Source organism: Cajanus cajan, chromosome 11 (genome assembly GCF_000230855.2).
Source record: "Cajanus cajan strain Asha chromosome 11, NIPB_CcT2T_4, whole genome shotgun sequence".
In the NCBI taxonomy this organism is placed as follows: domain Eukaryota; kingdom Viridiplantae; phylum Streptophyta; class Magnoliopsida; order Fabales; family Fabaceae; genus Cajanus; species Cajanus cajan.
The window spans coordinates 9,853,819-9,878,294 of NC_138527.1; the positions used below are offsets into that span (position 1 = coordinate 9,853,819).

Below are 24,476 nucleotides of genomic sequence, written 5' to 3' on the forward strand. Positions count from 1 at the left end.
ACTAACAAGGAAAAATTATTTCCTTAAGTTTCCTTTCTCTTACAGACCAAGATAACTGGACATTTAAGGATATAATACCTCTAATGGAGTGAGGGGACACTTTCCATTGATCCTGATTGCTCCAGGACGTATAACTCGTCCAGGTTTTGTAAATTTCCCTTTCCAACCTCTTTCTCTTTCAGCAATCATGTCTTCTCTCTCATGTTCTCCACCATCAAAAACACAACAAGAGAAAGCAACCATATCCTGCACACAGTAAAGCAAGTGAAAAAGTTGCAACAATTATCAATATGTAATATTACTAATCATAATTTAGTTATTAAAAATGGATGGGTCTAACTCAAAAGTTAGAGAAAAGAAGGAGAATTGTTACAGTCTCATAAGAAATACTTTGTTCATGCTCATAGCCAAAGTAAAACATCATAAGAAAACTAGCTGTTGATTATAATTCTAGTTATAATTAGATTTATAGACATCTGCAGCCCTTGATAGGTTTTGCAGAGCCTGATTTTTGTTACGGTATATCAATCTCAATTTTTTCTTTTCTTGTATGAGTGTCCACATGTATGTATGCATGCATGTAGGTATGTACTTTATAACACACACACATATGTGTGTGTTATGTGTGTAAGTGTATTGTACATCCCTGTAACTAAATCATCAGAATAATGATACATTATTATCAGAAATATCCCTTAATTTGGTACTAGTTGGTCCCTTTGTTTTCCGTTTTGGGTTTCAACCACTATAAGTGCTAGGCCATGGTGCAGCCATTGACTCATTGTCCACTAACACATACCACCACCAATCACCTTAAAAGCCACGGACCAGCCAAACGTCTAAGTGCCACCAACGGATCCTCAATCACATGCCTCCACACAGTTTCTATTGCAGTTATTTTGCTGGCATTTGGGGTTCATAAACCACCTTCATTTTATTGGTTTGCCACACCATTGGCTCTGTCTTATTTGCCAGCCCTCCCTAGTTCATTTGGGATCACTTTTGGCATGCAGGCCTTTGTTTTAGACCATCTTTAATTTTCTCACCACTCTTTTATTTTGGCCACTTCCCTGTTGCTTCTGGCCATGTTAGTTCTGAGTTGTTTTCTGTTTAAGTATATTAATTTTCAATGTAGTTCAGTCTCCAAAACAAGTTGTTGCACAAAAGACCAAGTCCAAGGGTGAGCAATGAGAGCATACTTTTTTGCGCCAGGGAGTATAAGGAGTATTTGCAATTTAAGGCAGCTCAACAGGCCTTCTTCCTAGGCCATTGTAGCTCATACTTGTAATTCTACTAATTTTCGCTTTACATTTTAGTCCCTTATATTTGTCATTTTGGTCACTAGCCCAACATTAATGTTCTAGTCTTGATATAGAATCCTCTCCTAGTCCTTCACCCATCAACTCAGGTTCATCTCTATCAGCCACTCATACATAGTCTCCCCCTTCTGTCCAATCACAAAATTTTCATCCCATGCAAACCAGATCTAAGTCTGGCATTCCATAGTCCAAGTTAAATCCCTCTGTTTTTGTCACTCAATCTTAACCAAAGGATGTTAAGCAAGCCTTGAAGGATCCTAAGTGGCTTGAAGCCATGAAACAAGAATATGTTGTACTTCTTCAAAATAATACATGGACCCTTGTTCATTTGCCTCTTAATAGAAAATCAATAGGCTATAAATGGGTATTCAGAATTAAATAGAATCCTGATGGATTCTGGAAACAATAAAGAGCCAAATTAGTGGCTAAGAACCTTCATCAACAATTTGGCTTGTCATAGTGAAACCTTCTCACCAGTCATTAAGCATGTTACTGATAGATTGATCCTCATTCCTCACTCTAGCTATCTCAAATCATTGGGACATTCACCAATTGGATGTGAATAATGCCTTTTTAAATGGCTTACTAATGAAATTGTCTATATGCAACAGCCCCTAGGATTTGAAACCAATGATTCTACCCTTGTTTGCAAATTAAACAAGCTCCACGACAATGGTTTGAGAGACTACAACATACTTCCTTGAAATTTGGATTTAAGGCGAGCAAGTGTGATCCCTCTATTTAAATGCCGTATGCGAACTAATGTTGTTTATCTGCTTGTATATATTGATAAAAGAAAATGTTGCATTCGCCGGAGATGTTCATTGAAGTGTGGGGCCACTGCAATTCTGGTTGTTGGCCACAAAGGTGATCGAAAAGTGGTGGTCCAAATTGAACAGAGGTTTACAAACTTAGGGTAGCGGCTTTGTGTGACCTCTACAATTGCAAAGCATTGGTGACTTTGGGGGAGAAGTGAGTCAAGCAAAAAAAAAAATAAGGGCCAACTGCATTTGGGCCTGGGTCGAAGCCCAAAAATAGGTTATTTTTAAAAAAAAAGCGATGACCACTGTAAAGTTTTACGATGCCATAACGACAATGGCGGATGCTACCATAAAACTTCAAGTCCAAACCACCACATTTTTCTGTTATAACTGATATTTGACAACATTGAGATTCGTCAGCAAAAAAGAGGAATTCAATGACGGAAGACACTTATTAGGATCGGAAGCCATACAAGATGTACAAGCTTTGGACACCATGTAGAATTCTAAGAAACTAAAGGAGAGAAAATTTCTGTGAACTTTACTTGTATTTTCATATTCTAATCTCATAAACAAAAAGGCTAGTTTACATAGAGTTCGAAGGAAAAATACAAAGGAAGATACAAAGATCGAACAAACAAATGTTGAGCTAGCAAAAGCCAAACAACTTACAAACAAACTAATGCTAAGCTGGCAAAAATCAAACAACATACAAAGACATAACAAAAAGTGCAAGCAAACAATGTCGATGTGGTAGAGTGCCAACCAACTTACAACATAACAGAGAAGAACTCTTACTCTATAATAGTTTATCAAATGGGTGAATTTCTCACTCCTCAAAGAACCTTTCTGCATTAGTGATCCACCAAACGAGGTCTATACCTATAAAACTTGGCAACACCTCCTTCTTGGTTCACATGACCTCCATCTTTGGTAGGCCAAATCAATTGGTAGGAATTAAATTTTATAGAAACACAACTATTATTGATTGAAAAATAAAAACTATTACAAAAGAGAAAACATTGTAATCCCAAAGTAAAGTTGTTTAGAGAATAGAAGATTCTCTCTTTGACCAAGTCTTAAGGTTCAAATTGAAAGATACAAAATGATTTACCCCTTTGCCATGTCTTCTCCCTATAACTACAATGCTAGGCCACATCATCAATTTTAGCTAATTTTATGTTCAGGCTAGTTGTTGTGCTTAGGCTCTGTTGTGATTCAGGAATTGTGTGTATTGTTGTACACATACCAATCTTATTTATAGAGTGAATACAATAAATGATAGAAATACTAATCTCTAATATTATGGAAACTAATCTAATCATATCCCTAATTGATAGTGAGGATAATAACCATAATATATGTATCCACAATATTTGTAATATATTCACAATATCTGTAACACTCCCCCTCAAGCTGGAGCATATATATCATATGCACCAAGCTTGTTACAAATGTAATCAATCCGAGGTCCTTTAAGCAATTTTGTGAACACATCTGCTAACTGGTCACCGGAGGCAGCTGGAGGCAGCGGTCGGAGGCGGCGATCGGAGGCAGCAACCAGAAGCAACGGTCGGAGGCGGCGACCAGAGGTGGCTATCAAAAGCGACGGTTAGAGTCGGTGACCAGAAGCGGCGGTCGAAGGCGGCGGCCACCTGAAGTGACGGTCGGAGTCGGTGACTGGAAGCGGCGGTCGGAGGCAGCGACCGGAGGTAGCTATCGAAAGCGGCAGTCGAAGTGGGCAACCAGAAGCGGCAATCGAAGGCGGCGACCAGAGGTGGCTATCGAAAGCGACGGTCGAAGTCGACGACTAGAAGCGGCAGTCAGAGGCGGCGACCGAAGGCGGCTATCGAAAGCAGCGGTCAGAGTTGATGACCGGAAGTGGCGATCGGAATCAGCGACCGGAGTCGACGACTGGAAGCGGCGGTCAAAGGCGACGACTAGAAGCGGCGATCAAAAGCGGTGGTCGGAGGTGGCAACTGGAAGCGATCGTCGGAGACGACGACCAGAGACAACAATCGGAAGCAACAGTCGGAGTCGGCAACCATAGTCAACGATCAGAAGCGGCCGTCTGAGTCGATGACCGGAAGCGGCGGTCGGAGGCAGCAACCGGAGGCAATAACCGGAAGCGACGGCGAGTAGATCACGCCGGAGCTAGGCGCGTGGGCTACACGCGCCAACAACGATGGTGGCGCGTGGCGGCGTCTTTCTCAGAGCGATTTCCGGCATTGTGTTTGCCAAAGGAGGGCGCACCTTTCTGCCGTATCAAAGGCCCCTACAGTGACAGCGGCAACCACAGTTGCCGGATAGCGGCAGCAGTGGCTATTGTTACAGCGAAAATAGAGCTCCCAAGATCGGGAGCTCTGATACCATGTTGTGATTTAGGAATTGTGTGTATTGTTGTACACATACCAATCTTATTTATAGAGTGAATACAATAAATGATAGAGATACTAATCTCTAATATTAAGGAAACTAATCTAATCATATTCCTAATTGATAGTGAGGATAATAACCATAATATATGTATCCACAATATCTGTAGTATATTCACAATATCTGTAACAGGCTCAAATCAAATATACAAATAGTAATTGTTAATGAAGTAGTTAGTTGGAATGCAATAATTAGAATAATTAAGGCATGATGGTTGTAAATAAGAAAATGAGTTGAGCGAGTGGGATATATCTTGTCATTTGCAAGAGAATTGATGCCTTCGGGCATTTAGAGGTGCAGACTGTGAAAGTTTTGCAAGTTAGGCAATACATTTAATCTTGGAAAAATCCCTTGTTTGTTTCTAAAAAGATACCAAGTTTCTATCAACCAACCTCTTCAAAACGAAGATGTATGGAGACATATTTTCCACCATTCATTATGCTATGTTTCTTCATTCTCTCAACCAAAGCTTCACTGATGGTCAATATAGGACTTGAAAATCTTAAAGCTTCATAATTTGCTAAGCATCTGAGCCGTTGAACAACTAGAGGAGCATCAAATGACAATCTATTTGCAAAAGGCGAAATCCTTATAACCCTGCATGATTGAATAGCAAAATTTGTAAGTTAATAACGCAAACATAATAGGTTTCCTCTTGCAAAATTATGACCATGATACAACTTCACAAGCATGAAAGCATAAAGGTTTAATCCGAAAATAAAACACAAGCATTTGAATTGCACATTTAGGAATAGTAGAATAACTGATTCATACTTTATAAATCCAAATTGTAGAATTTTAAGAATAAATTGATATTTTATCTTACATAATTCTGAGAATGAATCATATATATACATGGTGACTTGGTTCTCCTAGGTTTGATTCTCATATGTGTTAAAATAATGTTTTGCTAGTGGAAGCCACGCCACGTGAGCGCAGATTAATCCTTGGTTGTCAACTTTGAGACATTGTGTGGACCATATCCATGTACTAATTTAGGAAATAAAAAACAACCTATTATGAAATCAAATCAGATCCCTATAATTATTGGATGTTTCCTAATTTACTAAACAAGTACTAATAAGAAGTAAATACAAGATTTTCCTAATTATACATGCAAGATTTCTAACACCCCCTAAGCTAGTGAATAGATGTTTTCCATTCCCAACTTGGATACAATCTTCTCAAATTTGTTGCTATTCAATCCCTTGGTAAGAATGTCTGCAAGTTGGCCTTGTTAGGATACATATGGAGAGAAAATCAGGCCACTGTCTAATTTTTCTTTGACAAAGCGCATGTCTACTTCAATGTGTTTGGTGCTATCATGTTGCACTACATTATCAACAAAGTTCATCCCATTTTATCTTCGAATTGTCCAAGATAATCTTCAGCTAAAGAAGTTCACATATCCCTTGTGCCATCACCCTAAACATTGCTTCAATACTAGAACTAGCAACTACACTTTGTTTTTTTGCTTTTCCAAGTCACCAGATTCCCTCAAGGAAGGTGCAGTACCCTACACCTGACCAATCCACAATTTCCCCTGCATAGTAAGAATTTGTATATGCTTCAAGGCTCACACTTCTATTTGTTTGAATAGAAATCCCCACGTAGAGTCCTCTTTAGGTTCTGCACAATTCTAAGTGCAACTTGCAGGTGAATCTCCTAGGATTGGTGCATGAACGGACTAATCAAACTCACAACAAAGGCAATATTTGGCCTAGTATGAGACAATGTTGTCAAAAAATGGTTATAACGTCCCTATAAGGGTATGGCAGAACGGATTCAGTGTTGATTGCCATTCACAATACATTATGTTGTAATTAGAGGAAAATCTTCGTAATTAGAGAAAATATCTGTAGAATCTTCTAGTTTATTTTTCAGCATATTTTTTTCCTTATTTCCTTATTTTTAGAAGATTAGATTGTTACAAATAGGTGTAAGGAAAATGTAATAATTATGAATGATAATAATAAAATCATTCTCTTTTTCCAAGTTGGTATCAGAGCTCCCGATCTTGGGAGCTCCATCTCCGCTGCAATAGAAGCCACCGCCGTCGCTGTCCAGCCACTGCGATTGCCACCGTCACGTAGGGGCCGTTGATAAGGCAGAAAGGTGTGCCCTCCTCCGACAAACACAATGCCAGAAATCACTTAGGGAAAGACGTCGCCACGCGCCACCACCGTCATCGGCGCGTGTAGCCCACGCGCCTAGCTCCGGCGAGACCCACTCACTGCCGCTATCACAGAACCGGTCCCTGGAGCTTCCTAAGTCCGTTCCATGGGTCGGTGACGTCTCGTTTGGCTTAGATTCTAGTAGATCTGAGTTTTTTGAGTTTTTGCTCCTTTTCGGTGTAGCCCACTCATCGTTGTCGCCACAGACAGAGTCGCCGAATCAATCCATTATGTCACCACCATCAGATCTTGAGATGAAAGCTTTCAAAGAGAAACTAGATCGTTTGAAAGCAATGATTGAATCAATAAGTAAGTCCTCTAGACCATGTACTCTGTCCATGAAAGGTAAGAGTTCTCTCCATACTCTAGGTCCTATGTCTCAAGGTATTTGGATTCTTGATTCAGGAGCAACTGATCATATGACACCTTTTCGTATGATCTTCGAATCATATATTAAAAGGAATAGAGAACAACTTATTACAGTTGCGAATGGTCAAGGTGTACCCATATGCGGCTCTAGGAATATAACATCTATTGTATTAAAGGATGTTTTACATGTTCCACAATTAGCCAATAATCTTATCTATGTGCAAAAGCTCACAAAAGATTTAAATTATTCAGTAACATTTTTCTCAACTCATTGTGTTTTTCAGGACCTTGCTATGGTGAAGACGATTTTAACTGCTAAGGAGTAGAGTGGGTTGTATCTATTGGAATCTGATGACCAAGACAAAACAAAAATCATGAGTCAACAAGCTAAATCTGAGACATGGGAAAATTCCCAAATATGGCTACATCATAAAAGGCTTGGGCATCCTTCATTCAACCTTATCAAGTCCTTACTTCCTCATTTGTTTACTAAGGAGTCTATTGAGTCCTTTAATTGTGATATTTGTCAGTTGTCAAAACACCATCGTGCATCCTATCCTATTAGTAATAAAAAGAGTACTTCTCCATTTGATTTAATTCACTCTGATGTTTGGAGACCTATCGTAGAATCTATTTCCGAAGCCAAATGGTTCGTTACCTTTATTAACGATTGTACCCGTGTCACGTGGACATACCTTATGAAAAATAAATCAGAAGTTTTCCAAATCTTTGTTAACTTTTTCTGTCTTGTCCAAAATCAATTTGGAAAAAAATATTAAAAGAATCAGGTCTGATAATGGTACTAAATATGTGAATCATGAATTTCTCAATTTTTTGTCTCATAATGGTATTGTTCATGAACTAACATGTGTGAACACCCCTCAACAAAATGGGGTTGCAGAAAGAAAGAATCGTTATCTTCTTGAAGTAACTAGAGCTCTTCTTTTTCAAATGTTTGTTCCAAAAAATTACTGGGAAGAAGCTGTGTTAACTGCCACATATCTCATCAACAGGTTACCCACCCGTATCTTAAATGGAATTAGTCCTATAGAGTCTCTATTTTCTTTTGTTCCCTCTTCCCCCCTAATATCGAGTCTACCTAGTCGAGTCTTCGAATGTACTATTTTTGTTCACTCTCATCATCCTTATCGTAGTAAATTAGATCCCAAAGCTCTTAAATGTGTCTTTATTGGGTATCCTTCTAATAAAAAAGGGTACAAATGTTATCATCCTCAAAGTCGTCGCGTCTTTATCACCACGGATGTCACCTTTCATGAAATCCAATCCTTTTATGTCAGTCCACCACTTCAGGGGGAGAAAGCACTTGAAGTGGAGGAGCTCTCCTTCTTGTCATTACCATATTTGTCTTTGCAGGATGTCCAAGATCTGAGCAATGAACCTACCATGGCCCACAGCGAGGAAGAAGCGGAAGAAGAGGAAGACAAATTTTTTGACAAAAAATATGAAAGAAGAAAACTACCCACTTCGACTCTTGAGCAAGAAAAATTGCCTAATCCAGAGGTGAGGATCCCTGAAGATAACAGTGAGGAGGTAAGTATTACTAAGGATTTACCCATTGCATTAAGAAAGGAAAGAAGGTCATGCGCTAAATATCCTATTTCCCGATATGTTTGCACTAACAATCTTTCTGATAAGCACAGAAGCTTTATTGTTGCCATTGATGCTACAAAAATTCCTACCTCAGTCAAGGACGCCATGAAACTTGAACATTAGACTCAAGCCATGAAAGAAGAGATGAATGCATTAGAAAGAAATTCAACTTGGGAGATTGTTGATAAGCTAAGAGACAAGGCAGTACGATGTAGATGGATATTCACAGTGAAACATAAGGCAGATGCAACAATAGAAAGATATAAAGCTAGATTGGTGGCAAAAGGCTATACCCAAACTTATGGGATTGACTATAAGGAGACGTTTGTCCCAGTGGCAAAGATGAATACAGTTCGAGTTGTTCTCGCTTTGGCTGCTCATTTTGGTTGGGATTTACACCAGTTGGATGTGAAGAATGCCTTTCTTCATGGAAATATGGAAAAGGAAGTGTACATGGAGATTCTTCCAGGTTTTGAAGTGCAAAATGAAAGAAACAAGGTATGTCTCCTAAAGAAAGCATTGTATGGTCTTAAGCAATCCCCTAGAGCATGGTTTGGAAGATTTGCAAAAGCAATGGTTTCCTTGGGATATAGACAAAGCCAAGGAGATCATACTCTATTCATAAAGCACTCTTCTACAGGTAAACTCACTCTATTGCTTGTCTATGTGGATGATATGATTATTGCAAGAGATGATGAAATAGAAAAATTGGCATTAAAAGAAAAATTGGCAGCCCAATTTGAAATGAAAGACCTAGGAAAACTCAAGTATTTTCTTGGAATAGAGGTTGCTTACTCCAAGAAGGGAATTTTCATCTCCCAAAGGAAATATGTACTTGATCTTCTCAAAGAAACAGGAAAGTTGGGATGTAGAACCTCAACAGTTCCTATAGAACAGAATCACAAAATTGGAAGTGAAGAAAGTGCTCATGTAAAGAAGGCCCAATATCAGAGATTGGTAGGAAAATTGATTTATCTATCACACACAAGACCAAACATTGCTTATGCAGTTAGTGTAGTAAGCCAATTCATGCATGATCCAAGAGAGAGACACATGCAAGCAGTTGAAAAAATTCTCCAGTACTTGAAGTCAAGTCCAAGAAAGGGGCTATTGTTCAAAAGGGAAGACAAATTGACTATGAAAATATATATTGATGCTGACTATGCAGGTTCTTTTACTGACAGAAAATCTACTTCTGGGTATTGTATGTTTCTTGGAGATAGTTTGGTAACGTGGAGGAGCAAAAAGCAAGATAGAGTATCTCGTTCTAGTGCAGAAGCTGAATTTCGAGCCCTTGCTCAAGGAATGTGTGAAGGACTCTGGATGAAAATCATTTTGGATGACCTTAAAGTCAAGGTGGACAATCCCATGCAACTATACTGTGACAATAAGTCTGCCATGAGCATTGTCCATAATCCAATACAACATGACAAGACCAAACACATTAAGATTAATAGACATTTCATCAAAGATAATCTAGACAGAGGCTTTGTGATTACAACTCATGTTCCTACAGAACTTCAGATAGCAGATATCTTTACAAAAGGGTTCCCTCAGGGTAGATTTCAAGCAAGATCTTGTAGGCAAGTTGGAAATGATTGATATTCATTTACCAACTTGAAGGGGAGTGTAATTAGAGGAAAATCTTCGTAATTAGAGAAAATATCTGTAGAATCTTCTAGTTTATTTTTCAGCATATTTTTTCCTTATTTCTTATTTTTGGAAGATTAGATTGTTACAAATAGGTGTAAGGAAAATGTAATAATTATGAATGATAATAATAAAATCATTCTCTTTTTCCAAGTCATTATTTGGCACAGTCTCTTTGCAAACTTCAAAAATGTTGTTGCTCCGAGTCACAAAAGTTGCTGCCCTAGGGTTCTCTAAAGCTTTGTTCAAGTTCGACTACTACCTTCCAGTTACCTTTGTGGTCGGCAACCTGAACCATCATAGCCCGTCACTCCGATGAACAACTTTGGTGAACAACTCCAACAAACACAACAATTTTTTTTTTTTTGCATCTTAATATTTTTTTCCTACTTCCTTCAACTATTCTTCATTTACATTCATTTGTTGATTTTTTTCCATGTTTTTATTCTCTTTTTCTTTTCTACTTTCTCCCTTGTTGAGAGTAATGGTGAATGGAGAGAACATATTCCTTGTGTATTGCAAAGCAAAAGATAGGTTTATATACAAAGTAGTGGGCCTAGGCCCATAAGATAAAACTATATCTAACACTCCCCCTCCAGCTGGTGTATATAGATCATATGCACCAAGCTTGTTACAAATATAATCAATCCTAGGACCCCGTAATGATTTGGTGAAGACATCTGCCAACTGATCAGTAGAGTTAACAAACTGAGTAGTAATGTCCCCAGATAAAATCTTCTCACGAATGAAGTGACAATCTATTTCAATGTGTTTGGTCCTCTCGTGAAATACTGGATTTGAGGCAATATGAAGGGCAGCTTGGTTATCACATATGAGAGTCATCTGTGTAACTTCGCCAAATCTCAGTTCTTTAAGCAACTGTTTGAGCCAAATAAGCTCACACGTAGCAGAGGCCATAGCACGATATTCTGCTTCTGCACTAGATCTTGCCACTACATTCTGCTTCTTGCTTTTCCAGGAAATCAAGTTATCACCGATAAAGACACAATAACCTGAGGTGGATCTCCTGTCAGAGGGAGAGCCTGCCCAATCTGCATCTGAGTATCCCAGAACTTGGGTATGATTGTTGTAGCCATATAATAAACCTTTTCCTGGAGCACCTTTGATATACTTCAGAATGCAGATGACTGCATTCCAATGTCCTGTACATGGAGAATTGAGAAATTGACTCACCACACTAACCGCAAAAGAGATGTCAGGACGAGTTACCGTGAGATAATTCAATTTCCCAACCAATCTTCTGTACCTCTCAGGATCTGAGAAAGGCTCCCCCTGACTTGGTAGAAGTTTAGCATTAGGATCCATAGGTGTATCAACGGGCTTGGATTCATTAGCCCAGTTTCCTCTAAAATATCCAATGCATACTTTCTTTGAGATATTACAATTCCATTTGTAGATTGCGCTACCTCAATCCCCAAGAAATATCTAAGTTTACCAAGGTCTTTTGTCTGAAAGTGATGGCAAAGATGTTTTATCTGAGAAATGCCATGATGATCACTACCGGTAAGAACAATATCATCAACATACACTATCAAGTAAATGCACCCAGCAGTGGAATGTCGATAAAAGACCGAATGATCAGCTTCGCTTCGAGTCATACCAAACTGTTGTACTACAGTACTGAATCTACCAAACCATGCCCTTGGAGACTGCTTAAGACCATAAAGTAATTTGCAGAGACGACATACCAAACTGGAAGACTCCCCCTGAGCAACAAACCCAGGAGGTTGCTCCATATAAATTTCCTCAAGCAAATCCCCATGAAGAAAGGCATTTTTAACATCCAGTTGATAGAGAGGCCAACGGCGAAGAGCAGCCATGGCTAAGAATAATCTGACAGAGGTCATCTTGGCAACGGGGGAGAAAGTGTCACCATAGTCTAATCCAAAAATTTGAGTATAACCTTTGGCGACCAAACGAGCTTTGAGTCGATCAATGGTGCCATCAGGACCAACCTTGACTGTAAAGATCCATCGACATCCAACCACAGACTTCCCAGGAGGCAAAGAAACAAGATCCCAAGTACCATTGTTCTGAAGAGCACACAGTTCATCAAGCATGGCTTGTCTCCAACCAGGGTGGGCCAAGGCATCACCTACATTTTTAGGAATAGACATAGAGGAAAGAGAAGAGAGACAAATATATAGGGAGGGGGATAACCGGTGATAACTTAGAGTAATATAATGAGGAGAAGGATTACGAGTAGAACGATTACCTTTCCGGAGGGCAATAGGGAGGTCAGACTCAAGTGGTGGGACCGGAGGAGACGGAGGTTGTGGCACTGAAGTAGAGTCGGGTGGGGGTCCAATGGGAAGGCTGGAGCGTTGCCGACGATGATAAACTTGAAGTGGAGGCGGAGGTGGTGGGTCGGGTGACACAGCAGACACAGGAGGAGTATCAAAGACAAGAGGGAACGGTGAAGGGGCAAGGACAAGTGTAGGAGAAGAGGAAGTAGATGAAAAGTAGAGAGAAGACTCAAGAAAGGTGACATCAGTTGAAATCAAGTAGCGACGAAGGGAGGGTGAGAAACATTTATACCCCTTTTGAGACCTAGTATACCCTAAAAAGACACATTTGTGAGACCGAGCGGAGAGTTTGTAAGACCAGGACTGTGATTATGGACAAAACATGTAGATCCAAAGACGCGAGGGGGTAGGGGGTGGAGAGGTTGAGTGGGAAATAAAATAGAGTGAGGTATTTGATTGTTGAGGACAGAAGATGGCATTCGATTGATGAGATAGCATGCAGTGAGAACAGCATCACCCCAAAAAGGTTGAGGAACGTGACCATGAAGTAAGAGGGTGCGAGTGGTCTCAATTAGGTGTCTATTTTTACGCTCAGCCACCCCATTTTGTTGAGGGGTATATGCACAAGAAGTCTGATGAAGAATGTCATGGGAAGCCATGAAGGCTTTAAAGGAGTGAGAGAGGTATTCACGAGCATTATCACTACGAAAAGTACGAATAGAAACACCAAATTGAGTCTGAATTTCATTATAAAAAGATTGAAATATGGAAAATAATTCAGAATGAGATTTCATTAAAAATAGCCAAGTACACCAAGAGTAATCATCAATAAAAGTTACAAAATACTGAAATCCTAAAGTGGACGTGACCCGACTCGGCCCCCAAATATCCGAGTGAACTAAAGCAAAAGGAGAGACACCGCTCGGTTGGGGACACTTGGAGAAAATGAACTACGACTATGTTTGCCTAACTGACACGACTCACACGACAAATGAGACAACTTAGACAGACGTGGTACAAGGTGTTGAAGCTTGGCAAGGCTAGGATGACCTAATTGAGCATGAATGAGGGAAGGGGAATCTGCCACCAAACCAACAGGAGCAGAGGTGCGTAAAGGCCATGAGACTCACATCCGGTGCCAATCATCCGTCCCGAACTCCGGTCCTGTAAGAAAACAGAATCTTTAGTAAAAGAGATAAGACAATCAAGAGAGCGAGTAAGACGACTAAGGGATAATAAATTAAAGGGAGACTCTGGGACATAAAGAACATTGTCAATGGAGAGAGAAGGAGAAAGATGGACAGTACCAACACCATGAGATGTGGCGCGAGAACCATTAGCCATAGTGATAGAGGGTAAATAAGCAGAGGTAGAAAGAGAGGAGAAAAGAGACCGATTACCAGAAATATGATCGGTAGCACCAGAATCTAGGACCCAAGGGCCAAGAGAGGTGGAGTGAGTGAGACCAGCAAACGAAGGGCCTGTGTGCGCAACAGAAGCAGTGGAATTGGAAGCTTGACGTTCCTCATACCATTTAAGGAAGTCATTGAAGAGAGCTGGAGGCCCAGAGCCAGAACTATCAGAGGGGGTAGCACCAGATGCAGTAGAGACAGGAGAGGCAGTGTGGGCAACAGCAGCAGCAGGGCGAGGGGGACGACCATGTAAGACGTAGCAACGGTCAATTGTGTGGCCCAGTTTGTGACAGTGATCACACTTGGGACGACCTTTGCCTGATTTGCGAGAGCGCTGACGATCATCACGTTGAGAAACCAAAGCAGAGGAGTCTCCAGTGGGAGCTGATGAAGGTATGTCAGGGGAAAACTTGCAAGGCACACGCAACAGAGTGGACCAAGCCGAGTTCAAGGTAGGCACGGTCGGAGATCCCAGAATCTGATCACGAATGGAAGAGTACTCATCAGGAAGCCCATACAATGCCATCAACATAAAGAAAGTTTGGCGTTGCTCTAGTTCCTTAACAGGAGTGACAGCAGGAGGCAAAAGTTCATTGAAGTCATGTAGGAGGCCATGAACTTTGCCCAAATACTCAGCCATGGAGCCCTCAAGGCGTCGTGGGGAAATGATATTCTGGAGATTTTGACACACACCATAGAGACGTTGAGTATCATTGGTGTATAACACTCGGGCTTGTTCCCATACATCAACACATGTCTCATGGACACGAAAAATTTGCTTTAGGGAGGGATGAATGGTCGACTTAAGGACACTACAAATTTGAGTGTCAATTTTCAACCAACGATGACGATCCTTCTCATCAACGGAAGCAGCTGTCTGGGTAAGGTGAGCAACATAATCTTGTCCCTTAAGCCAAAGCTTGATATCCGAAGCCCAAGTATCATAATTGGTTCCATCTAACTTATCAATGGAAAGAGGAACATTGGCCTAGGCCCACTACTTTGTATAAAAACCTATCTTTTGCTTTGCAATACACCCCCTCATGCCTGTGAGGCATGCATCAATGGTGAGTGGCCCATTTTTAAAGTGGATCTAAATGGCTCTGATACCATGTTGAGAGTAATGGTGAATGGAGAGAACATATTCCTTGTGTATTGCAAAGCAAAAGATAGGTTTTTATACAAAGTAGTGGGCCTAGGCCCATAAGATAAAACTATATCTAACATCCCTCAACAATTCTTCATATACATTTATGATGTTTTTTTTTTTTGCATTCCTTTTCTTTTCTATGTTCTATAATTGAGTTCCTATTTTAGTTCTCATTCTTCATCTTTTATTCTTCTATGTCTTCTTCATTTGTTGAGTCCAGTTTGAGTTCCTATTCTATTCTAGCATTGAGTTCCTGTTTTGTTACTATTCCTATTCTTATTTTTAGGACAATGTCTAGTAACCCAAACCAAAGTCAGACATCCTCAAACTCTTAAGAAACTCTTAAGAGGATAGGCATAGGATGGAAACATTGTCATCCTACTAAAGAGAATGATATCAATGAAATTTTTTACAATTACTGCAAAAATATTATGAAAAGAGGAATTACAAGAGGAAAGCAACATCTAATGCGAAAGAAGGGAAATGTTGTAGCCTACCAAAGTTGTCGAAAAGAACTTAGAGATAAGTTGTGAGCACTTGAGAAAAATAAGAAGATGAAAGAGAGTGAGTTATTCCAAAGAGTAATGGAAGATATATCTCTTGATAGTGAAGATTATACATTGGAGGAGCGATATTTTAGAGAATTAGAAGCTCAAATACTTGTTAGTGCCAATGAGATGAAGAAGGCTGATATGAAGAAAGGACCTATTAACCTTTTTTTGTAAATGACCAAAAATAGCAATTGCAAGAAACAAAGAGAAATTGAAGCAAACAAGCATAAAGGAGACTTGTGACAATGAAATTATAGCAAGAGTCCACCAATATATAGTCTGATTTTGGTATCAAGCTACACTATTAGTCGTTAATCCCAAATAGCAGGATGACTGCTATTCTAAAATATATATATATATATATATACACACACACACACTCTTGGTAAAGTTATTCCACTCAATAACTCATGGTGTATGTTGAATTTCAGCAATCCAACCTTTCAATTAAAAGTTATTAATGTATAGATAAAGTCTACAAATTTTTAAAAAATTTGAAAACTGTATGATACTTTGTCATATAGATTCAAATCAAAGTATTCACACCTTTTGCCTAGTGCTCATCGAAGTAAGGGGGAGTGAATATTCTCGCTTTGGATATAGCTCACACCGATAACCATAATGAGATATTTCTCACTCCCTTTTCTTTTTGTTGGTGTCCTTATGTGTTTTGCAGGTAAGGATGATCATCTTGATGATGATGTCGAAGACAAAGCTTCGACCTTACGCTTGGTGATGGTTGAGCTCTAATAGGATGTATCACAGTTGTAGTTAAGATTTCAATTATTTTGTTGATTTCAATATGCTTAGGACAGATGTTAGTTTCCTAGTTGTAATGGCTTGTTTTGCACTTGTTTAGTATTTTCTTGGTTTTAGCTATGTTTCAAATGTGATATCTCTATCCGAGGGGTTTTGTGAATGGTTTTCTTTTTAGTAATGTTTATTTTTGAACTCCTTAATTATCTCCTTTATTTTATATAGATATATATTAGCCTATGGGGTAGAGGGTTTCACAAGGTAGAGTACACTAATAATTTAATGAAGAGTCAAAGGCAACTACAGGCAAGTTATAGGTGTTTTATCATGTCAAATGCTTGAACGAATAGGAAGCAAAGATGCATAATTTTTTGGTGAACTCTTCTACAAGGGCAATGTACATCAAATTTGTTTATGCATCTAATTTTGTAAAGACTGGAGAGAAATTATTGGAGTTATTTGACTCAATTATAGAGGAGACTGGAGAGGAAATATTTGTCCAAGTCATCACGAACAATGGGAGTAACTACGTTCTTGCTTGTAAGATGTTGGAGGAAAAAAGATCCAAAATTTATTGAACTCCAAGGGCAACATATTGCATAAATTTAATGTTTGAGAACATTGGGAAGCTTCCCAATTAAGAAGACAATTCAATGGGAAATCTCTCTTGTTGGCTTTATTTATAGCCATTCAAGCACTTTAAGTTTGTTTAGATTCTATACAAACAAAAGGAAGCTAGCGAGACATGCAATAACCTGATTTGCAACATCTTTTCTTTCCTTGGAAAGGACCCACAAAGAGCAATCAAATTTAAGAAAGATGCTTGTTTCGAATGAGTGGAATTCAATCAACTAAAATCAAATTTAAGAAAGATGTTTGTTTCCATATTTGTTTTACGAAGTTCATTGCGGAGTTATCTTGCCATAGCATTAGTATATGCATGAAAATAGGAATGGATTTTATCCCATAATTGCCAAGATGTTTGGCAACCACTGACGTGAGTATGCATGTTTGTCGAGATGGATGATTTCAACCAAGAAAGGAGAAGCTGGTCTTGTTGTTCCCATACGAGATATGAATCGGATAAATTTCCAGCATCACAATCTTCAGTCAAGAGAAACTTTTGAGGAATTTGTGAATTTACTAGATAGTGATGAAGCCTGTGTCCTTTGATGATAGGTTCAACCTATTGACAACAAAGAAGGTAATTCTTGCTGTCATGTTTCTCTAAGATGGAATAAGAAGGTAATCAACAGTGTCGACAAAGGTTTTGAAAAGGAAGATGAAGCTATAATGAATGGATCAGCATGAAATGGCAGAGGAGGAGGTGGTGGAGGAGTATTGAAATCAGCCATGCATGATTATTAAGAGAAAAAATTTGAAGATCTAACTTGCTCTTGATACCATATTAGGGTTTTACAAAATCAGAATTAGCGAGAAAGAGAACAACGGAAGATAGATTCTTGAAGAATGAAAATTGTACTGGTAACCTGATTACAATACAATTACAATTAGATTATATAGGGATAAAAAGAGTGATAATAGCTTCTCACGGAAGCTTCAAAATAAAACTAACTAAACTGACAGCGGTCAATTACAAGAGTTTAAAAACAGAAAACAAAACCTATACTATTGCTGCACATATTAGAAAAACAAATAAACCAAAGTAAAGATATACTCCAATACAACCTAATGCTTTCTTACTTCTTCCAAATACCATGATAAAATACCTACTATACTGTTTAACTATAGAAGATCAATGACAATAAGTGATAGATTTGTACTAAAAAACCATTCACTCACTTTTCTTCAAGTAACTTTGGGAGTACCACATCTTTGTAATACTGAATGGATGACCAAGCCTTCACCCTGAAATTGTAAACATTTGTCATGTTGCTGCCAAATCTTTCCATCAGGTACTCAGGAATTTTTTCAACCACCCGTACATCATTTTTCAAGGTACTGATAAAATATTCTTCATCATAAATGTCACTGAATTTGCTGGAAAATAGAAACATTATGAAAAACTTAGTCTATTTAGAATGAAGCACCTTAATCAACATTGGTATAACTACCAACAAACTCATAAGTCATTACAATACAACAGTAACTCAAAATGCATATTGATCCCAAAAAAGAACAAAAAAAAACTCATTGTAGTGCAGAGAGTAGCCAGGCCCCACAAATTTCTATTAAACTCAATGCATATTGATCCCTAAAAAAAGAACAAAAAAATATCAAGATATACTCAAAACTTGACATGTGTTCATCATTAATACTCAAAAGTCATAGTTTAAACACAGTCATCATTAATCAAACAGCAGGGAAGTAGACATGGCAAAAACAGAGTAAAAAGAGCTAAGAGTGAGAACTTACTAAAACACATAATAATCTATCGAGTAAACAAAAATAATAGTGCAACAAGTTGGGGAAGTTGGGGGAGAAAAAACCAATAGTCTAATGATAGGTCAGTTAGTTATATTAGTAATTAGTGGAATGAGCTTACAACAGAATAGTCCCATTACAGGTGGGTTTATGTTACCGTACCAGTAGCTGCCAATAAATAAGAAGAGAAGTTGAGAAGAATCAATCATTTGGTGAAATAGAATTGGGACTAGGGAGAGGCCTGGATATCTCGAATATCCAGGAAATTCTTCATAGAGATACACTCAATCAATTAAGAAATTATGTTTTTCTTCCATTTCTAATCCAGTTTCTATCATCTAACAAGTAGAACCATACCCAAATAGAAAAGAAATCATTTTAAAAAAAATGAAATCAATTTCCAATAAGGGAGGGACAGTGATGTCCTTTCAGTTCTTTGAAAGACAGAAGGTTAAGAAAAAAAAAAAAAGAGTTCATGTTACTCCTTGTCAAAATTATAGACCTTTACAAAAGATCCACATTTTCAATTCTCGTCATAAGGTGAGAAAAGATGGGGCTGGAAGAAAACGCAGGATGTGATCCGAAATGGGGTGGTGTTAGGAATGATTACAGAGAGCATCAAAAACCTCTACATGTTTATTATAGAAAGAAAAAGGGAAAGGGTCATATTGTAACCGATAGTTGACTGGGTCAAGTTTGTTAGTTAAATCTGATAGTTTGTTATAAATATTTTAAATAAGGCCTCTATTGTTTATATGAGGCATTTTTTGTATAATCTGTATAACAGGAAGTTCCAGTGTGAAAAGGAGTGCTCCTTTTGGGGTTATACTTGTATAGCTTGGTTCTTGTAAGAATTTTGTTCATAATCAATAAAGTCATTCAGCTTTTTGGTCTTGCTGTGTGGGTGTGCTGATCTTGGTTAGGATTTTGTTCTTCTTTTCCTTTCTCAAGAAGAGATTCCTAACAAGTAGGTCTGACCTTCCGGATCACACTCACAATGGATAATCAGGTTAAAGCTTAAGAGAAGGCGGTCAGGGTACAGGGGCGAAGTTGGCAGACTTCAAGACAGATTTGGAATACATCAAGAAATTACCTTTTAAATCAGAACAACCAGAAAACTCCATCTGTGGAGGGGGTTAATTCAGTGAACCCAAATGATCACTCAACGGAAGAGGAGGAAATTGGAGGGTCATCAGGAATCACATTAGGAATCATTAGGCCCAGCAATAGTCCTTTTTCCAGCCCAGTCATCTTAGTCAAAAGGAAGAATGGGAGTTGGAGGTTTTTTGTCGTTTATCGAACACTAAACAAGGCCATTGTTCCGGACAAGTTTCTAATTCTAGACATAGAAGAACTATTGGATGAACTAAACAGAGCCACATACTTCTCCAAAATAGACTTGAGGTCTAGATATCACTAAATCAGAATGCACAAACCACACATCCCATAAAACAGCTTTTAGAACACACCAAGTGCATTATGAAACTCTAGTAATGCCATTTGGATTAACACATGCCCCCTCAACTAACCTGGCTTTGTATCTCTCAATAGATCCATCTGCCTTATACTTGATGGTAAACACCCATTTACACCCAATAGTTGTCTTTCCTCTTGGTAAGTCCACTTCTTTTCAAGTTTGATTCTTCTTCTAGGGCTTGCATCTCCTCCAAGACAGCTTCCTTCCACTCAGAGCAGCTTGTATATCTTTTGAAATTTTTATTTCTCACAGTTGTGAAGTAAAAGCCCAAAACAAAAGGGATAAGTTTTCATGAGAGAAAACTTGAGATAGGATGCTTTGTACATGATCTAATACCCTTTCTAATAGCAATAGGAAGGTTAGAATCATCAAGGACAGATTCAACTATAGTTTGAACAGATTGGAGAATTAGAAAAATTGTTACCTGATGGTTCATTGGATTCATGGCAGTCTTGAAGATCATTTAGCTCTATTCTTTGAGGTTTTTTCTTTCTGGAATAGACAAAGAAAAGGGTTCTACACCCTTATTACCCATTGCAACTGTCTCATTTTGTTCAGTTTCAATCATTTCAGAACTTGGCACAATTTGTAAATCTGAAATTTCACTTTCTGAAACAATTTCTAAAATGTTGTATTTATTATGCTTACTTGGTCTACCCTTTTTTTGAGCCTTTAAACTTCCTTCATTATGTACGGAATCAAAAGTTAATAAATCTGAATTCTATAAAGTTCGTAAGATGGGAAAATCTGAAGTTTGAAAATATTGGACTGCATCTTCCTCTTTTCTCCCCCCTGAAGATGATTTTGGAAAAAATGACTTTTCAAAAAAAATAAAATAACATCCATAGAAACAAAGGTTTTCTTGGAAACAGGATCAAAGCATTTGTATCCTTTTTGGTTGGGAGCATAGCCAATAAACACACTTTTTTGCTCTAGGTTCAAGTTTACTTTGATTTGGCTCAAGAGTATGCAAAAGTAGTACACCATATTCTTAGGGGTAAAGTGCAAGAGAATCTATTATTTGGAAAAGAAGTTTAAAATCAAAAGGAGTTTTGAAGTTCAAATCTTTGCTAGGCATCCTATTGATCATAAATGTTCCAGTTAAGATTGCTTCACCCCAAAGATATTTTGGTGTTATACTTTGAAACAATAAAGCTCGAACAACTTCAAGTATGTGCTTATTTTTTCCTTTCAGCCACTCCATTTTGTTGTGGAGTATCTACACAAGAGCTTTGATGAATAATGTCATTTTCAAGAAAAAAAATCATTTAGGTGTTTATTAAAATACTCCATTCCATTATCACTATGGAATACTTTGATTTTTTCATGAAATTGAGTTTGTATCAAATGGGGAAAAAAATTGAAAATGTTCTCAACTTTAGATTTTGTTTGCATCAGGTAAACTCATGTTAATCTTGTATGATCATCTAAGAATGTGGGGAACAAAAGGAATGATGATGCTTTGCAAGTTGGCAAACTTCACAAGACATATTTGGATTTTTATTTTTAAAAAGTTCAGGAAATAAATTTTTTAAGTACAAAAAACTTGGGTGATCTAGACTACAATGTCATAGCATTATTTTTTCATTTTCATGAATAGAAATTCAATTGAGACAATTGCCCTGAATTTTTTCTTTAAAATTAGCTTCATCCTCAAAGAGATAAAGTCCATCAACATCTTTAGCGCTACCAATCATCCTCCCAAAACTCAAAAAATTTGCAGGTAGAGGAGTCAAAAATAGCCAAAACAATTTTGATCATGTGTCAATTTACTCATGGACAAAAGGTTACATGACAAATTTGGGACATGGAGAACATTGTGAAGGGTTAAAGATTTAGTTATAGGAATGGAACCAACACTAGCTATAGTAGACAACGTACCATCTGCAATTCTAATCTTTTTATGACCTACACAAGAACTATATGTGGAGAACAATTTTGAATAATTTGTCATGTGGTCAATTGCTCCAGAAACAATGATCCATGGAGCTTTAGAATTTTGTTTGGTGCTAACAAGGTGATGGAAAACCATTCTTGAAGACCATAAGACCTTGGACAAGAGCAATGTCAAGAAGAAAGCAAGAGAAGTGAGCTCAAGGTGAAGATAGAATGCCTAAGCTTCTATAGAGCTATAGGCTTATTTCATAGTTTATTTTTCTTTTATATTTTCCTTGTAAATATTTTCCTTTATTTTGACCTTGTATTTTGGGTCAAATAGTGTAGGTAATTTTATCTTGGTATTGTTTTTACTTAAAGGTATAACTAGTAGATTAGGGGAGGTATAACTAGCAAAGTCTTGTTAGACTTGTTTGGGCTTGGATGGCCCAAATCTTTTTATGGCCTATAGGTTTGGACGTTCACTTGCTCACGCAAGTGGTTTGGACGTCCAAACCATGTCAAGCTTGTCATCCAAGCTACAAATTAAGAACTTGGCTTTGATAGTAACATCTCAACAAACTTGTAAAAAGTAATCATTAGTCTACAAGTTGTAATGATTAGGTTAGATAGTTGAAGTTAACTTAAGCTAACCTAGGTTATTCTTAAACTAGGATTAACTTAGCTTGCTCCATAAACTTCTAGACAATTAACTATACTTGTAGACATTTAACTAGAGTTAGTTAGCTTAAGTACAAGATAACTAACCATGGTTACATTTAACCATGGTTAATCTAGCTTGCACCATAAGCCAACTAAACTCTATATATTGTATTTTTGTACTCATTTTGTGATAGTGATAGTTTTGAGTAATATACATGATTTAGACAAAATTTGTCTCCAAATTCTCTCTCAAAGCTTGTTTCTCTCCTTGAAACTTCTTCCTTTTCTCTTATTCTCTCTTGAGTGTGGTGAGAATTTGAAGAGACTTATCACTCTTGAAGAGTGTGGCGTCACCAAGGGAGATCCTACCTTTCCCATGTGTGTTAGACATGACTTCTAACATCATAGGAAGCCATTGAAGGAGCTTGAAGCAATCCAAGAAGTTAAAGATCCGTCCAAAAAGTTTGAAGGAGGAACTACATCAATGATCAATCAAGTCTCTCCTTGAGATTTCCATGACAAGGGTATTAGAAAAGGAAATACCTTTTTGAGCTAGAGAAGAGGATGGCCGAATTGACATTTTAGATGAAAAGTTGTACAAGTGCTCCAATTGTTCCTTGGTGAAAAGAAGTGACTCAAAGTCGCCCTCTTGCCTCATGTTTTCTCCATTTGAGGCTACAAACAATGATGATGCAACTTCAATGCATCTAGAATTTGCGAAATCATGGTAGGCAAACACAATTAGAGTCAAAAGTTTGATACCATGTAAGTTTAGAGAAGAAAAAGATCTTTATTTTTTTGTACATTGTTCAGAACTACAAGAGGGAATTATATAGACAGAGATTATTAGTGTATAAAATCACAACAAAAAGGGAATATTTGTTTGCTAGCCCTTTTTTACTTTTTGCATTCTATTACATCTTCAGAATATTCCAGGGACACCTATCCTTTATTTTCTCTCTCTGTTGTTGCTTTTACAGCTGCTACTTTTACAGTTGTATTACCTTTTATTTATTTTCTCTCTCTCTCTGCTATAATACTGAGGGGTTCCCTATATATATTTTGAACCCGTGTATTCATTTTGTAGTTTAATGAAATGAAGTTCCTCTTTACATTTTTATCTCTTTCTACTTTTATCTAATATGGTATCAAGAGCCTTTGATCCTCTAGAACCCTAATTTTTCTTCTTCATCTCTTCTATGGCAACGTCAAATAATCTTTCTTCTTTTTCACAATTTTTATCCAACTCCATAGCTGAAAAACTAGATGATTCAACCTATCTTCACTGGAGGCAGCAGATTGAACCGGTCATCAAGTCCCACAAACTTCAACGGTTTGTGGTTAATCCCCAAATTCCACCTAGGTATTTGATAGATGCTAATCGTGATTCAGATACCGTTAATCCAGCATATGAAACCTGGGAAGTCCAGGACCAAATGCTCCTCACATGGCTGCAATTGACTCTCTCGAAGACCATCCTTTCACGTGTCATTGGCTCAGTTCATTCTTATCAGGTATGGGACCAAAGTCCATGAGTATTTTCACACTCAAACTAAAGCACGAGCACGTCAGCTCCGCACTGATTTGCGTTCTACCACTCTTGATGGTAAATCCATGCGT

General features: G+C 38.0%; 1 protein-coding gene across 2 annotated transcripts in view; it reads right to left on the minus strand.

Annotated features, from left to right (window-relative positions):
• The window catches only part of LOC109818459 (protein ESMERALDA 1), a 36,884-nt gene that overhangs the window by 2,333 nt on the left and 10,075 nt on the right, over positions 1-24,476 (minus strand). The window contains exons 5-7 of one of the 2 annotated variants that reach the window (XM_020383937.3): positions 18,260-18,325; positions 4,909-5,113; positions 79-246 (exon numbers count right to left, since the gene is read on the minus strand). In XM_020383937.3, the coding sequence (XP_020239526.1) occupies positions 79-246; positions 4,909-5,113; positions 18,260-18,325 (439 nt within the window). Of the gene's footprint in view, positions 1-78; positions 247-4,908; positions 5,114-18,259; positions 18,458-24,476 lie in introns of both variants that reach the window. The other variant, XM_020383935.3, reaches the window with a different exon arrangement.